The 17152-nt window shown below is 41.0% G+C and overlaps 2 protein-coding genes across 2 annotated transcripts; one reads left to right on the forward strand and one right to left on the reverse strand.

The window, feature by feature from the left end:
* Positions 1-1088: 1088 nt before the first annotated feature.
* cfap58 (cilia and flagella associated protein 58) lies at positions 1089-11314 on the reverse strand. Its single transcript, XM_032577127.1, has 18 exons — positions 11309-11314; positions 10089-10358; positions 9747-9895; positions 9505-9655; positions 9211-9405; positions 7712-7849; positions 7051-7210; positions 6482-6564; positions 6132-6323; positions 5861-6022; positions 5537-5683; positions 4925-5065; positions 4623-4846; positions 4211-4319; positions 3952-4056; positions 3423-3542; positions 3182-3306; positions 1089-3082 (listed from the first exon to the last, which is right to left on the reverse strand). The coding sequence occupies exons 1-18, from the start codon at positions 11312-11314 to the stop codon at positions 2971-2973; spliced, it is 2589 nt and encodes an 862-aa protein (XP_032433018.1). The 3' UTR covers positions 1089-2970.
* Positions 11315-11879: 565 nt separating this feature from the next.
* On the forward strand, positions 11880-16601 carry LOC116728812 (TOG array regulator of axonemal microtubules protein 1-like). Its single transcript, XM_032577128.1, has 8 exons — positions 11880-11924; positions 12954-13506; positions 13634-13937; positions 14178-14283; positions 14376-14614; positions 14693-14851; positions 14946-15075; positions 16356-16601. The coding sequence occupies exons 1-8, from the start codon at positions 11880-11882 to the stop codon at positions 16416-16418; spliced, it is 1599 nt and encodes a 532-aa protein (XP_032433019.1). The 3' UTR covers positions 16419-16601.
* Positions 16602-17152: the final 551 nt, after the last annotated feature.

A 17152-nucleotide genomic window follows, 5' to 3' on the forward strand; every position in this document is an offset into this window, starting at 1 on the left:
CTTATTCAAAGTTCTTTATGCTGTGGATAAAATCCCTAAGCTCCTCTCTTACAATGTTTCATGCGGGGAAAAAAACTGAAAAATATGATTTATGATGTCTGCTTCGTTCACTCAGAATCAGATAACAGCCAGTCTGACTGAATTTATGAGATGTCTAATCCTTCCTACTATGTTTAAAGCTGCAATGATTTCCTGGACTTTAAGACACTTTGAAACAGAGAGGCAATTTTAGAAACTGGCAAACTGGAATAAAAAAAAAAGGTGTTTCCCACTGATTCACTGAACATGTGACGTCAATGCACAGAAGGTTCTGCGCGCACCTGGCACACTTTTCGAAAAACATTACTAGCTTCTTTAGCCGGTTGATTCAAGTCAAACAAAAGGAAAAAATGGGGGAAATAAATAAGAAAGGCCTCCTATTTCTACAACAACACAAGTGTCTTCCATGGTTGTGGCATAAATGCAGTATTTAACTACTTCCTGACCAGCAGAATGACAATTAGAAAAGGTTTGATTCTTGATGCAAACTCACCGGCCACTTTGCTGCTGCTGCTGTTGGTAGTGGTGGTATAATGATGTGAGATATTTTCTTGGCACACTTTAGGCTCCAATGGTTTCCATGGTCACCAGATCTCAATCCAATAGAGCAGCTTCGGGATGTGGTGAAGAGGGAGATTAATATCATGTAAAACCAATAATTGTGATGTGATTAGAGGTTTCAGGGCACGCAAAAAAAAATCACAGTTCAGAATCTGCTTCATTTTTAAAGTCACGGTGCGAGTTTGGTTCCCTTCCATCCGGAGGATCAAATCTAGAAGTAGATACATTGAATTTTTTAATTAATGAACACACACACGAACCTATACGCTCCAATTAGCAATCAGTCCTTTGTAATTACTTCAGTAAGTCTATCCCATAAAAAGAAGGTTGTTCAGAGAAATCAGGTACAGATGCATCTGAAAAAGTTAGACTGTTAATGAAAAGTTCATTTTCCATCCATTTAATCCGCATAGAGATACATTTTCAAGTCTTTATATCTGTCATTTATGGGGATTTTCTGCTTACAGTCACTGAAAATGTGACTTTTAAAATTATATTACAAAAATTAGACTAATAAAAAAATATATTTTTTGTAATACATAAATTTGAACTTGAATGAAAAGTGTGTTTAACACCTGCTGAAAGGTTATTTTCAAAAGGTACCTTTAATCTGGCTAACGGGCCTCATCAAAAGGCAGATTCTAATTTACTGGGTAACAGGAACAGCTTAGCTACATTTCACCCTTTAGCCTTAAAAATGTTACGGCAAATTTAAAGGTGCCAAAACGTTGGCTTGGAAGTCACGCAGAACGGACAAGTTAACCTTGGAACCAGAGGAAAAAGAAGCAACAAATGCTTCAGACGTAAGTGCTTCATTTTATAAGTTTATAAAATGTGTATGAGCACTGCACTGCAGGCATTAGTGATATAAAATATGTATGACAGATCAGTGCATCAAAACAATGCACCGTCTATAAATTAGGTTTACTTTTCTTGAACTAGCAACTTTTTTGGCATGGATTAAGGGTATGTGACAATTTGGGCTTTAGGTAGTTTGCTCCTGCAGTTAAGCTGTAAAAATGAAATGCATCACGGATATTTGCTTACCAAACATAGATATCAGAAAATATCTCAACAGAAAACCACAGACAAAGGCATAATATTAGTAGATGTAATAAGAGACTGATTGATGGAGAGAACTGTTAAATAGCGAGCATTTAAAAGTTATTTTTTAAAAATATCACACCAAATACTGTTTAGCAGTTCTAAGAGTGATAGTTTGCAAAAATAATACTAACGCAGGGAGATGTGTCTTTTTCTTTAGCATCCTGCATATTGATTTTATAATCAATAATCATCATACTTACAGCTAAAAGTAATGGACCACACCAAGAAAAGTGCATCAAGGAGTTTCCTAATTTTTGTTCTATCTTGGCGAGTTACATTTCATAAATTGTCATACCCGCTGTTTTCTAAATCATGTCCAGATGTTTAATGTCAGTACAGGAAACCTTCCAGTACACCGGAATTAAGGTGTACTAGATGGCATATACATCTTTACCCCAGAGGGACAAACAGTTTGAATTGTTCATTATATAAGTGACACATAATGTATATATATTGCTAAACTTTGAGACAAAAATTAAAAATTATTAAAAATTATCTCAAAAGATCATCTTGTAGGTATTTTAATGGCTGCCAATGCTCATCTGGGGAATGCAAGTCAGCTTCATCAAATACAACATTAAATAAAAATGAGATTTATTCCACTGAACAGTCTCTTCCCACTCATATTTTCTGTTATCAAATGAAGCCTTTGGATTTCAGAGTTTTGCGCTTACGTTTTTCAAACACACTTTCTGGGTTTGCATTGACCATAAAATTGTGCAAATTGGAATTATGAAAATAAATCCACTTAAAGGAAACATGGGAATTAAAAAAAAAAAAAAAACTCACATTTTTCGCTAAAAGGTTTTTGCTCTAGGATGAGGTGCTTTTTTTTCCCCAGCCATATTGAAATAAAGGTAATTCACAGGACTGCAGTCGAAACACTTTTTTTGCATCACACCAGTAGCAACAGTTGGTGCCACTCACTACTGATGAAAAAGACAAACATGTCAGAAAGTAGGAAAGTGGTAAGATGACGTTTTTTGTTTTTTGTCCCGGTGACTCCACCAGATCTCTCACAGCATCACACAGTTCAAAGAAAGTTCTGTTTTATTTGAACATATTGAATCCATAGCTCTTCTGTAAAATCGCCAAATACAATTTTCCCCAAAACGCCACGTACGTAGCTGCTGCTCCCAAGTATAAGAGGTTTGCCGCTTTAACGCACGAAACACCGCAACTGCAAGATTGTGTTTTTTTGACATTAGCAGAATATAGACAAAGATTTGCGCATATCTGTAACAAAAATGCAGACAGTGGGCGTCAGAGTTTGACCGGGTTGTAAACCCTGAAGGCTGCTCTGGCGAAGGGAGGCGTGCTGCTCAGCTGTGGCAGAGCTTCCTGTTCCTGCACTGTGGTCCTGCTTCTCCGCTCACTAATGAGACACACAGAGGGTCGTCAGAGAGCAAACAGCACAGAACACGGCCACTGCAGATCAGTGACTACGTTCATCATCATTTGAGACAGAGCTTACCTACAAAGCCTTTTCTGACTCATATACTTCTTCTTTATATTTGCCAGCTCACCGCTCAGTCTTTGATTCTCACGTTTGTATTCGTTCATCTTTGAGTCGAGCGTCCTCAGCTCTGCCGTCAGAGCCTGCGTGGACGTTACAGCCAAATATAGAGACGGTTCATAATGGAAAATCACCAGACACAAATAAATTAGCAGGAATAACCTAAATCAAAGCGACTACAAGAGAGGGACGAAAATACCTGCAGCTTTTTGGTCCGGTCCCCGATGGTCCAGCGGTACTCCTGAAGCTGCTTGGCAGCCTCGGGACCGGGCCGCCGGGCCAGAACCTGCTTCAGTTCCACATACAGCTTCTCTTTTTCCTACATGAGCGAGATAGAAAAGACAGAAAAATTTTCCCTAAACTGAGAACGAAACAGAGGCAAAGAGGGGATTTCATAAGAAAGACCAACGCAACCAGAAAAAAATCAATACAGGCTTTTGAAATTATTCTGAGGAATTTATTATTATATAAGATCATTTGTATTTGTATCTTTTCTTCTTTTTTTTTTCAAAATCAGTGTGTTCCCTTTAGGCAAAATTTAATTTCGGGATTTCAGTTTGCACAATTTTGTTATTAATGGAAATGGAGCTGGTGTTACAAAGAAAAGAACACTTCTTGTGTTTTCATGTGTACAGAGAAGAAATAAATACTTTTTTAATTTTGTGGTAGATGGTGTTCTCACACTGATCTGCTCCAGGAAGAGCAGCAGCTACAGGCGGAGCGTCTACCTGCAGCAGCAGTTCCCGTTCCTCCAGCTCCTGGGTTTTAACAATCAGTCGCTTCTGCAATGCCTGAATCTTCTGGATGAGCTGATACTTTCCCGGGTCGCTGCCCTGCAAGTTAGGAATAATCCACAAACGGTCAAAGTTCTCATCATTTCTTCTTTTACTTTCTATGTTAAAAACGCGGCAGAAGAATGTCCTTATCCAGTTAAGATGGGGACAAACAGAGCCAACAGCTGGAGACATTCAGACCTTAAAGCCTCACCTCCAGTTGCCTCCATCGGTGAATATTTATGGGCTTGAGCTGGTCCTCCAGAACACTGTTCCTGGTTCTCTCTCTGAGCAGCTCCGTCTGCAGGCGGAGCTGCTCCGTCCTACAGGACAGGGTGGAGGATTAACACCAACCATCAACAGAAAAGCTTTTCAGCTACATGACTTTAAAGGTAACAACCAGACCGGAATGTTCTGAACAAGAAGCTTCCCTGTGACTTTGGGTCGTCTCATTTAGATGATGTTCTTCTTACCTAGCTGTCTGTGTCTCAGCAGCCTCCCAGCTGCTTCTGACTGAGCCTTCCTGTCAAGCTCTACATCTTGCTCTTTGTGGGTCGCCTCCTCTGCTCCCTGGCTCTCCTCTGTCACTACCCTGATGTGGCTAGGGACTTGGGGTTGCGTTTTACCTCAGCTCCTCTGTGTTGGGTAAAGTCCTGTCCTGGATGTCGTTGCTGCGGCGCAGCCTCTTGATCTCCAGCTTCAGCAGCTGGATGTCCTCCAGCCTCTGCTTGTAGTGGAAGTCCCCCTTGCTGAGGACGGACTGCTGGATCCGGATCTTCTCAAACAGCAGAGCGCGTTCATCGTTCCGCTGCAGCAGCTGCTTGCCGAGGCTGTCCCGCTCTCGGATCACCTTCCATCACAGCAGCACACACTCAGACAGCAAGTGGGGGGCATGGTCTGACTGCTGGGTGCTGACATTCTGCTTTACCTGCTGCAGCTGCTTCTGCTGCTGGACTCGGTCTTCTTCCATGCTGGTGATTATCATCTGCAGTTTTTGCTGTTCTGTCCTCTGGCTGTCAATAAGCTGCTTTGTTTCCTCCAGCTGCAGTTTTATTGACTGCAGGTCCCCCTGATAGAAGACATATGCCAGATAACCGGGATGCACGATACATCAGCACCAAATAATCGATATAGCAGTATCGGTTTAATAAATATAACTGGGACAAAATTAACAAAAGATATTTGTTTCAATCTTGATGCCATGTGTTTCTGGAGTTAGAGGAAGTTGGTCATGTGGTATTTGTTTGGTCATGTGACAGGGACAGAAGCTGCGTTTCCATTCGCCATAGAATTGTACAATTTGACATTTGGAAAATAAATTCACCTAATGGAAACACGGCAATTTCGGGGAAAAAACAACTTGTTTTTCGATAAAATAGCTTTGGCGCTAAGTTGAGGATGTTCTTCAGCTGTGACAAAATTGGCTTATTTCGCAAAAGAAGGTCCTAACCTTTGTTACAAAATAAGAAATATGTAAAGACGTTTAAATCCCAGTTACTGTTCTCACCACGCCCCCTGGTGGAGGCGGAGGGAACAGTACCTTGAAGGCTTCGTTCTCCTTCTCCAGCCTCTTCTGCTCCTGCTGATCTCTGACCAGTTCCTGCTCCTTCTCAGTGATGTCATCTTTAAGCCGGGCAACTTGGTTGCTCATAGTCTTTATTTTCCTCTTCATTTCAGAAATCTCCTCCTTAAGGAAATTAAAGGAACAGAGCGGATGTGTAAAGGTACCAAGACTGTGAACACAGATCTGATCTTACAGAGCCCCTGGCCTAAAGTTAGCCGCCTTCTGTGACATCACCATCACCATCATCACCATCATCATCATCATCATCATCATCATCATCATCATCATCATCTCTCTCACCTGAGACTCTATGAGGTTTTTGCTGTACAGATTCCTCTCCGCGATGACTGACTCCAGCAGGTTCTCCTGCTGTTTGAGTTTACACTCTGACTCTGTAGCTTTCTTTCTCCAATCAAATATCTCCATCTCTTTGTCTTCGACAACAGTGAGTTTCTGCTGCACCTGCAGAAGGTAAAAGGAAAAAAAAGAAAAAAAACACCTCTTAGTCAAGGTGAAAAATATGCAGTGGTATGAGAAGCTACGCCATGTTTGGCCCATCTGCGTGACCCGCCTTCTGCATAAGGCTGCTGCTCTCGTTGACGTAGCGGTCCCGTTCCTTCTCCAGCTGCTGGATGACCTTCCGCTGCTTCTGCGCCTCCTGCCAGAACCCAGAGATCTCGTGCTTCAAGGTTCTCTTGTCCTGCTCCAAGAGCTTCATGAGGTCCTGCTGCTTCTCAGCCGACTGCACGGCTTTGGTCATGTTCTGTCCACAAGGGGAAAAACGAGTTCATACCACTCAGAGAAGGGAGCACATGGTGAAGGGGCGCGTCAAATCGGCAGCGTTAATACCAGACTAAGCGGAATGATTGCAAATGTTGATTCCTCTTAGAAATGTCTATGATGCTAAAATGAAGAAGTAACCTTGTGCAGATTGTCCCTCTCTCGGATCAGCTCCTCCTTGGCTTTTTTATCAACTTCCACTTGCTTCCGGGAAGCTTCAAGATCTGCATATGGAAAATTAAGAGAAGCAAAAGCCCAGCATTATTACCCGCTCCAAACATCCCACCTGTATATAAAACAACTGACATTAGCAGCTTCTACTTCTAGAATGATAGACATTAAATATTTTATCTTAGCTGTCCCAAAGTGAGATGAAACAGAAATTGCTATCAATATCCTTGCTGATGTCTTTCCTTCCTAGCGAAATGACAAAACTCCAGCTGCAGTTAGTTTTTCACCTGCAGCTTCATCGTTGTTTGGTAAGTAATGTCAGTGCAAACCACCTCTAGTGGTTTTGTACACTAGAGGTCAGACGTTGAACAATGTGGTAAATGTGTTTGAACTGAATGTTGAACTGGTGTTTGACATATAGACTAGATGCTAAAAATATGCAGTTTTCTGCATACACTGCATTCCTGCTCAGCTGATGGATCAGATATCAAAGAGTACAATTCTGGTTTCATCAGTTCGTATGTCAAAAACGCTCAAACCTTTTTCCAGGCCAGCGATCTGAGCTTTCAGCGTCTCCCTCTGTTGGTCTAGTTCAGCTTTCTGCTCCTCCATGTGGTGGAACTTCTTCTGGATGGCTTCTCTCATCTTGGTCTGTTTGGCGACCTCCTGACGCATGTGACTCAGCTCCTCCTCTCTTATCTATTAGATGAACAAAGAATGACAGAAAAAGGGAGAGGGAAAGGATTTTGTGAAAGAAAGCCGTAAAGCACGACACGACTCTGGCTTCTTTTTCTTTCTCAGGCTGCTGCCAGTGCTTGGATTTAGAAGAATGAGGGATCCTCATGCAAATTACAGAACATTTATAGATAAGTCGATACATTTGCAGATTCAAATTGATGGATGGTTGGTGTCAAACGTGTGGCAGATGGATCCATGTTGGTCCCAAAAAGGTGGTGGTTTTCAAATATTTGTGTGTAGTTTCAATAAATAAAAATCCAGCAATATTTTTAATAAAACGCCACATACTAAATGAGCCCACGATATGCACAATAGACACAAAACACAATATATTTGCCACTGCCAGAACTCGTTGCCGTGGGCTACTGCCCCTGCATGCCCTTTCTGAAGTCTGGCCCAGGTTGCTGCATGCCTATATTTAAGAAAGGAATAAAGAAATGATGAGAAACACAAAGTGAATACCTTCAGTTCGCTGGCCTTCTGATGATTCTCCAGAGAGAGCTGTTCCTTGGCTGACAAGAGACGATCACATTCCTGCTGCAGTTTGCTGCTCTTCACCTGAATCTGCTCCAGTTCTTTGGTCGAGCGCTCATGCAATACCTGTGATAGGAAGGGACAGGCTGGTGTATAATGTTCCCTAATCACTGATAATCAACCCAAGGTGTTATGGACACATGGTTACAGACACAACAGACATGAGTTCAATCTACAGTCTGAGTCAGCCTAACTTGAGATTTTTGGCAATGATTTGGCAAGTCTTGTCAGTGTTTCCCAGCCAGGTTTTAACTCACCTATAAAAGATCTCAGCACTGCATTTTACAGAGCTTCTTACTTGGTAAAGCAAAACTACTTTACATCACACAACAATTATGAATTTGAGCAAACAATCACATATGAAGGCTCCATCTGAGTAACACTTGAATTTATTATCTGTATCTCTCACACCTCGCCTTCCAGCTAACACTACAGTGTTGCAACATTTCATACCACGCATCTGGTGGCATCAGGTGTTTCACTACATGACTGTCACTCAGTCATGGCATCAGAAAGGGGATAGGCAAACATTTTCTCCAGCTAATGCAAAGAAGACAGAAGTAATTATGGTCCCAAACGTACATGGTTAGAGATTACCAGCCAATCAGGACAAAGAAAACATTAGTTATCAGTTAGTGTTTTTTCAGTTAGTTAGATTATAATTTTGCATTCCTTGTTCATGTGTGTGATTTTATACTTCTATCATGTTTGAAATAAATAAATAAATAAATAAATCTGGCAAAAGCAGTGTTTCCAGAATCTGCTGCCAGAGTCCTGCCCTACACCAAGACAAAGGATCATATCTAAGCTGAAAAAGCTGAGATTATTAAATCTATGAGGAACTAAATGATTTTGGGTCTTGAATACATCAATATGTTAAGTTACCTGTCAGGTATGAACCTCTCAGATCTGTCCACAAGGACAGGCTGTTTTCAGAAGCACAACTAAATGAAAGGAATCAGCGTTTAGTCTTGAAACTCCTCAGCTCCAGAAAAAAATCCCTTTAATCGGGACTGAAAACAATATAGTTCACGGCACCCAGTAAAAGCAAAAGCTATTTTATCAATTCTTGTGTTATGTTATCATTTAAAATCTGTTAATTTCACATACAATTAGTATTTTACAGTTTCTTATATACAATATGAACAGCTGATATCACTTTTTTTGTATTTCTGTCCCTTTGGATTACATTTTGAATCGTCTTGTATGCAAAAGATGCTGTTTAAATATAGATTTGTATCCAAACTCGATGCAATCTGCTGGGTTTCCACAGATAGAAAACGTCTTTAACCAATTTGGCCAATGGATCACTTGGCCTGTATGTGTGATTGGATTGAAATGATATTTTTTTTGTGCCTTGAGATGACATTGTATAAGTAAACTGAACTGAATAGCAGACTAGGGTTGCATCCCACTGCCTTGCTTACCTTTAGATCTCTGAGCTGCTGGTCCAGTCTCTGCTGCTCCTCTCTGGCCTTCTGTGCCTGCGTGTTCAGAGCTTTGATTTCAGCCATCTTGGCCTCCATGTCAGTGTGCAGCTGCTGGATCTCCTTGTCGAGCTTCTCATTCAGTCTCATCTCTCTGGAGAGCTCGTTCTGTTGCACCTGGAGCTCCTGCTGCAGCTAGAAGCAGAAATGCGAAGCTGATCTCAGACTCCTACACAACGGCGTTCATCCACATTCATATTCCCTTCCTTCACTAAAAGTATACCCAACGTTCACCTTCAAGATCTTCTCTACAGCAGTCTCTTTTTGAGCCTCTATGTCTTGCTGAGTTACAGTTGCCTTGTTTAGTTTCTCTCTTAGGTCCGCTGCCGTGTCCATCAGCTGGTCTCTCTCCTTTGTCAACTCTTCGATCATTTTAATTAAATCCCTTAAAAAACACCACAGATGGAGTTATAAACTTAATTTAGAGTATTTACAGTGCGCAGCAAAAGAGAAAGCGGGACCCTTTCCTGACTCACATTCGTTCTTGGTCCTGCTGTTGTCCGGTTTTTTGCTCGGTTGCCCTTGTGAGCTTGAAAACGTCGTCTTTTAAATTCTTGATTGTTTCCTGGTCTTTCCTCTCTTTATCATGAGCCGCATCAATCAATTTCCAAGCCTTATCCAACTCCTGAAACATTCAAAGATCCATTTTTCACGGACAAAACCTGTTGAGTCCCTGAATATTAAAATGTCAAACTTCCACAAAAGGTAATTATAAATCGGTTTGAATATCTGCTCTTGTATTACCTCTAAGTGACATAGACATAGAAACTGGCTGAACAGTTACGGAGAGAATATTTCATAAGCTGATCAAGCCGTACCCTTTTGAGTGACATTATTGTCGTCTCATCTTCCTGGGACAGTTTCAGGGCAGTTGCCACTTTGGTTGATGTCGATGCGATCTCTGCGTTCAGCTCCCTGCATTTCGACATCAGCCTTTTTTCATTCTCCCGCGACTTCTTCAGAGCATGGACGAGTTTCTCGTACTCCGTCCTGATCCTGTCCAGGCTGCTGTCACTGGCCAGCTCACTGAGGACAACCTGAGACTCCTCCAACGACTCTAAAGAGTCATCTCCTTCAAATTCTGTCTCCTGGAATTAAAGCAGAGCAGTAAATACAGTAAAATGTGATTTATGTCACATCAGGACACAACAAAAATGGTCTCCTCTTTACTGGGTTAAGGGATTTTTTTTGACACCAAATGGGTTTCCTGTAAGTTTCCTGTAAAAAAAAGAAAAGTTGATTTGTAAATAGAATAAAAAGGGGGAGATGCCCAAGGAGGTGAATACTTCTTATGTACTATAACTCACTCAGCCATTGTGTAGATTTGCTGCTGTGTTTGGGATCATTGTACTGCTGATCACTTAGCCAAACAATAGCTGACAGACAGCTGGCCTCACATTTCATACAGAAAGGTAAGCAACAGCAAGTGTACCATTGTAACATAAAAATTACTGAAAAAAGCCTAAATGCTTATAGGAGTTCCTACTATAAGCAGTAGGAACTCCAAAATGATAACTAGTGAATAGTATTGATAATAAATGATGACATATTGAAAGGAAAATAAATTGATTAACCACAGAGTTGAGTAACTGAGCATTTTAACTATGTCCTAACATGTAAAAACCTTGGAATAAAAATTTTTTATATATATATTTAACCATGACAGTAAATCTCTTGCAACATAGATGTGCAATAATCATTCATAAACTTTAATAGCACTGAATATTCTATTTAAGCTCACACCACACAACTCATTACAGAGAACATTACAACAAAGCAAATGTGAAGATAATGTCCAAATATGCAAAATAATGGAGTCCACATGAATACATCTCCTCCTTTGAGGAAACGGACTTTTTAGTTATGTCAATTTTGATACATGCGTGTAAAACCTAACACTAAATGACTTCCTCTTGTGCATATTTTTAATATTCAGTGATACAAGTTGGTCGCAAACAGCTGAAGTTATCAAAAAATGGAAGCATATTCTGAGGTCCAGTTACTGTTCCAGAACTGTTTCTACACAAACCGAACTCACCTCCATTACACGAGCCGAGAAAGGCTAAAATATTCCGTATAAATAGCCCACAATCCCCCCTTCGACTACAGGCGAATGTTGATGCTGGTTGCTTAGCAACATCAGTTCTCGCGGGATTCAAAAGAAAAGGAAAAAAAAAGATAGTCGGGGCTGGTTTCCTAGCAACCGCCGATCCCGCGGTCAGACAGTCATCAAGAAATGAAGACAACTTCAGTTTCAAGTTCATCAGAAGATCAGAAAGACTTTTATGAATAGATTCAATTTAATTTTTAATCTATGTTTTGTTTCCCTAATAAGAGAGTGAATGTTTAGCCAAGTCCCAATAGAATTAGCTGGATTAGTGAAACGGTTTGCAGTAGAAATTGACCCAATCAGAGGAGCTGTGATTGAAGCACATTAAACATGACATTTAAAAGTAAACAAAAGTTTTCTTGTCACATTATGTGTTGCCATGGAAAAAAAAAAAAACAGCACCAAATCTCCCCCCCAAACATTTCATTCAATTTAGCCTGCATTGATTCTTGGAGGTTTCGTTATTGAAAGTGATTTTAGTCTGTTTGCTCGGCTACCCATGGCTGGTCCAGAGTCAGAAAGCAGCCTCTCTGGAGACACTGAGGTACGTGGCTAACTTTCTGTCGCCCTCTCTGTTTGACAAATGTGAAATAACAAATGCAAAACGATAAACTAGAAATGTACATTTTCAAAGATTAAATGTTTGGGTTATTATAATTGATGTTTCTGGGTTTAGTTTAAATAAGAGCAAAAGCAAAAGAAATGAGGCAATAGGTGGACAGTTTTATTAGCATGCACTAAAGTAGAAAATGTAATACTGGATAGGATCGTGAAGTATGTTGGAGGAGAGCTGTTCTTTTTTTAAAAGTCGAAAAATATAATATAGTAAAATACAAATTACTTGAGCCCCTGGGTTATTAAGATGCAGGGTGACTCCTACTTTTTTATACTGCACAGATTTGTTAGAAACAAGAATTTAGGGCTCAAGTTTAAATTATTTGTGAATGTTTCCTATGAAAATTATATATTGAGACTCTAATGTAATATAAATGTAAATGTACCCTCGTGTTTCCTTTTTTCCTGGATATCTGATCCTCTTCCTTGAAGAATTATTCATTAAAGCCGATTGATAATCTGGCCCGGATCCAGCTTAGAATTCACATTTTAAATGACATTTTTCAGTTTTCAGTAGCATAGAAGTCAGGACTTTGAGAAGGCCATTTCAAACAGCTACTGTTAGCCTGTTTCATCCATTCCAAAACCCATCTCCACAAGTCATCTGTCTGCTGATTTAAGAAATAGTTTTGGATTGTCCACGTTGTCAGAAGCAAGCTGCAGTCTAATGTTGATTTTTTAATGAAAAGTATTTATGTATGCTTTCCTGTAAACTGTGTTCCAAGAGTTTCCAAACTTTGCCACAAAGAATATAGCCATCGTTATGATAGTTACAGCAAAAATTCACACAGGAAAATGATTAAATCTCTCATAAAGTGTAAAGCACTTTGAAATATCTTGCTGCTGAAATGTGCTATACAAATAAAATTTGATTGATTGAAAACTTATTGTATTTATGTTCCTGATAAGTGGATGCAAACTTGTTACTAAAACTTTGGTGTGAATTTTACATTCAAAGGCACCAGAGGACCAAAGCAATGGGGATGGTTCTCATCAGTCCTGGTTTATCGAGATTGGAAAAGCTAAAAAGGCCAAAAGGGCGGCTCTGATCCAGAGCGTCGAGAGACTGTGTGCCTCACAAACAGCCCGCAGCAAAGCTGTCCTGGACAGACTGCAGGACACCTTCCCTACACCTCAGCTTCCAGCAAGCCTCTCACCACTCCCCGAATCGTCACCGAGAGGAAAGAAGGTCAAGCACGCTTCGAATGTGAAGGACAAAAGTAGCCAGACACAGGACACCAAGCAGATATGTAATGAGGAGGATTGCGTGTTTCAGAAGAAGCAACTTCCAGGTGGTCAGGCGGCGGCACAGGGTGGTCCATTGCCCAACATTTCAGGTGAATGCGGAGACATGGGGGAAACCCTGAGCCCTGTAGACGCACACACACCCAGAGAGATGAGGTTTTCCACCGATCTGAGGAGCTGGCCCAGCTCAACCCTCACCCCAGCTCCTCACCCGGGACCTAAACCCAGGAGACAGTCTCGACTCCCGGTGATAATAGGCAGAGCAGGTAAGATCAGATTATGGACTGAAGATAACTTCTTTCATGTAGGAAATATCTGACATAAGATCAGCTGACGGAGGTTACATTACATCAAGGAAGGTAACGTTTCTGTTTTGTTTTTTTTTCCTGAAAGACAAAGAAGCGCCTGGATGCAGACTTCAGTCAGCTACAGCTGAAAAGGAGCCGTTACCACAAAGACTGCAGCGCCACGTTGACCGCACTGGCTCACCTCAGCCGCTGACCTCTTCGAAGAAGATGGCCATCGTCGCAGCACAACCTGCGGAGTTCGTCCCAACTGACAGAACAGGACCTCTCCATGAGAAAACTCTCAGTCCTCCAAAGTTCGACTCCATGGCAGGAAAGACTAGATTCCCACCCCTGACCGACACGTCAGAGAGCGCGCCCCCCTGGCTCAGACAACTCAGCTCCCACAACTGGTATGACAGCAGCAACACAACCAAACCTCCACAGGAAGATTATTCTACACAGTTTATACTGTAAACCAGTGTTTTTGAAAGTGGAGGCCATCAAGGGTTGCTAAGTGTCTTTGGGTTTCCCAAAAGTTAGTTTTGTCCGGGAGGCCTTGGCATGGACAAGTTTGGGAACCCCTGCTATAATCTATCGGAAACAGAGTTCTGTTGTTGGAGCAACGGCCTAATAATCTTTGTTCAACACAGGGAAAAGAAAATGGATGGGATGAAATGTGTCGCAGATCTGGCACAGCACCATCCAGAGCAACTGAAGACCAAACTGCACGAAGTCTGCCGAGTCTTGATAGAGGAGGTACAGACATGTTTTCACAGCGCTGGTCTTGGTTTCAGTTTTCTAACTACAAAGATGTTTTCTTTCTTTTTTATTTTTTTTCTCCTTTGCAGGTTAAAAACCAGCGTCCTTCTTTAGCCGGCGCTGTTATTGACACCATAGCAGAGCTCCACACTCAGCTGGGAAAGTCAATGGACCCCGAGGCAGAAAGGACCAGTGACGCTCTGCTGCTGAAGCTGGCACAGACCAACAACGAGTTTGTTCACCAGAGAGCTAATCTGGCCCTGGACGCACTGGTGAAGGGCTGCAGTCCTGCTAAGGTCCTGAATGTTCTGCTCAGCACAGGCCTGAGGTAGGAGGAGCTAGGATGTCTAAAGAAGTTCATATCAGCATCACATGGAGATGTCTTTCTGACTTTGTCCTCCTTCAGTCATCACTGTGCTGCAGTGAGAGAAAGCGCGGCGCAGCACATTCACCAGCTGAAAAACGTCACCGGAGAGGATTACATCCTGAAAGCAGGAAGGAGGTTTTCAGGAGGTTTCCTTATTGCGGTCAGCAAGATGTGTGTGGATTCTAATCCTGGCGTCAGGTTTGTTCACGACTGGAAGAAATGCTGACTGTGTAATAAGTATGAGTATCTTAGCCACCTTCGGTGACTAACTGGGAACTGTATTGCTGTACAGGAATCATGGACAGGAAATGCTGTGGGAATTTGCTCAGCACGCAGAGTTTATGGTCCAGTGGCAGAAGGCTGTCCCCGCTAAGGCCAGGGCTCAACTGGTCAAACTTTTGAAGAGGATGAGACGGCAAAAGGTGGTTCCAGCTAACAATCAAACTCCTTTCAACATTTTGGCCGCACTTTAATCTGTGGAGCGCTGCAAAAACATTCGGTTCAAATAATTTGTTTTTACCCAAATTTGCTGGGAATGTCGTCTCAAAGCGCTTTAGAAGACAAATGCTTCCAGTTTATATACAGTTAGTTTAATCCTGACTTATGGCCTGATCTGAAGTCAGTTCCAGTTCGACTTTAAATGTAAAAAAGCGAAGTCAAGTTCAGTTTTCTATCTAATCTGTTTGGCCTCTTCCACATTTTGTTGAAGAAGGTTCGCATTAAGGTTTCTGAAAACAAACCTTGATGCCTTTATCTCACAGACCAACACAAAGTTCTCATCACTACTTCAAATACTCTCAAATGTCTTTTCTACCCTTAGAACGTTTTTCTCCGGTTGGCTTTTGGATATTCTCTGCCACTTGTTGCCTTCACAAGTAATTTAATTAATAATAAAATCTGTGTGTAAATTAATGGCAGTTTAAATCCAGACATTCTAAGAAAGCTTCTAAAGAAGGTGGGTCAAAAAAAACGCCTCAGGCAAACAAGGTCAGTGTAGAATAAGTGGAGCAGGACATAAATCCCTGTTTACTTTCACTAGACATATGCCAAAGCCAAAACACGGTTTCATTGTGTTGTTATAAGCATAGGCGTAAGAACCGTCCCCTCCAATATTGGAGAGAGTCACATTCGTCCCACCCAGTAATTTCACTGCAGTTGCGAAGAATTTTGAAATCTTCCACTCTCGTGCTTTTATTTTGAACGCGCACCAAAGCGCCTTCAGCACAGCGCTTCCTCCCCCCTCCCCACCTTTTCATCTGATTTAGAAAGAGGCAGAACCTGTTCAATTGCCAGTCAACTAATATCAATGCATTTTGACCAATAAAATATATCAGAATCTGGTAGCTACCAGAGTATTTAGCTTTCTAGTTGTGAGGCAAATGACAAAGCGAGTGTTCAGTCCTGGAATGACGGTCATTATGCTACGTGGATGCATAACTTTAATCTGATTATTGGGTTGTAAATAGTAACGTGTTAGAGTACTTGTTACTGAAACAAGGGGCCAGATTAGAGTAACGCGTTACTGACGTGTTGATGGCACAATTGTTTATGACATTTCTGTTCAAGCTATTTACTGATCTGTCAGGTTTCCGATAGGCAATGACAGACTCGTTCCTACGCCCTTGGTTATAAGTCATGTTTTAGTACTGAGATACTCGATTCTGTACTCTGATTTGCAACCAAGCATTGTGTTACTGTGCAGGCTCAATGGACAAGAACTGAGGTAGAGATTTGTCCAGCAGATGGCCCTGTTGAGCAAGGCTGATCCTGCAAAAAGAAGATGGCTCCCTTGGGAAAGAAATGTCTGTCGTTTAGTTGTACAAGACTGTTCCAGGGACAGACAAGGGACAAATTAAAAATAATAAGACAGTGACAGTGGAAGATGATTTTCTGTAACCAACTAGTCATTAAACCAACTGAACAAATGATCAAAGAAAAAGTTTCCATTTTTTTTGTGTTACTGCTCAAATTTAGCTTGGAAGAATGTCTTGTTTGAATACTTCAAGAGGCATAAACCATTATATATTGTTACAACTTTACAATACTAATATACTATTAACAAAAAAAAATATTCAAATAGGTGCTGGATGACAGGTGAAGTGATGGTAATCATTCACTTCAATCACTCTGGTTCTTTATTGAGTCAGTTTCCCCCTTTTGTTTCACAACTTTTTATTAATCCTAAAATTATTCAGGAACTTTTTCATTTGTTCCATTGATATGGACAATCGTAATAATAACATTAATCATAAAAAAAATACTCTTGAGTCATTTAGGGTTTGTGATTTATAAATTAAAACTGTTGGAATCAGAAAAAGTTAAAGTATAAACAGTGCTATGTTTAAAGTAAAGTCAACACCGAAAGTTTTTTCAAAACTCAATTTAAATAAATGTTTCAAACTCTTATGTGTGATATTACCACCCCCTATTGGTCGGCCTATTCATTCACTCCCATAAAGCCAGATGGTCCTCACCAGTATGATGTGCTAAATTGGCCTT

The sequence above is a fragment of the Xiphophorus hellerii genome, chromosome 11 (genome assembly GCF_003331165.1).
Source record: "Xiphophorus hellerii strain 12219 chromosome 11, Xiphophorus_hellerii-4.1, whole genome shotgun sequence".
NCBI lineage: Eukaryota > Metazoa > Chordata > Actinopteri > Cyprinodontiformes > Poeciliidae > Xiphophorus > Xiphophorus hellerii.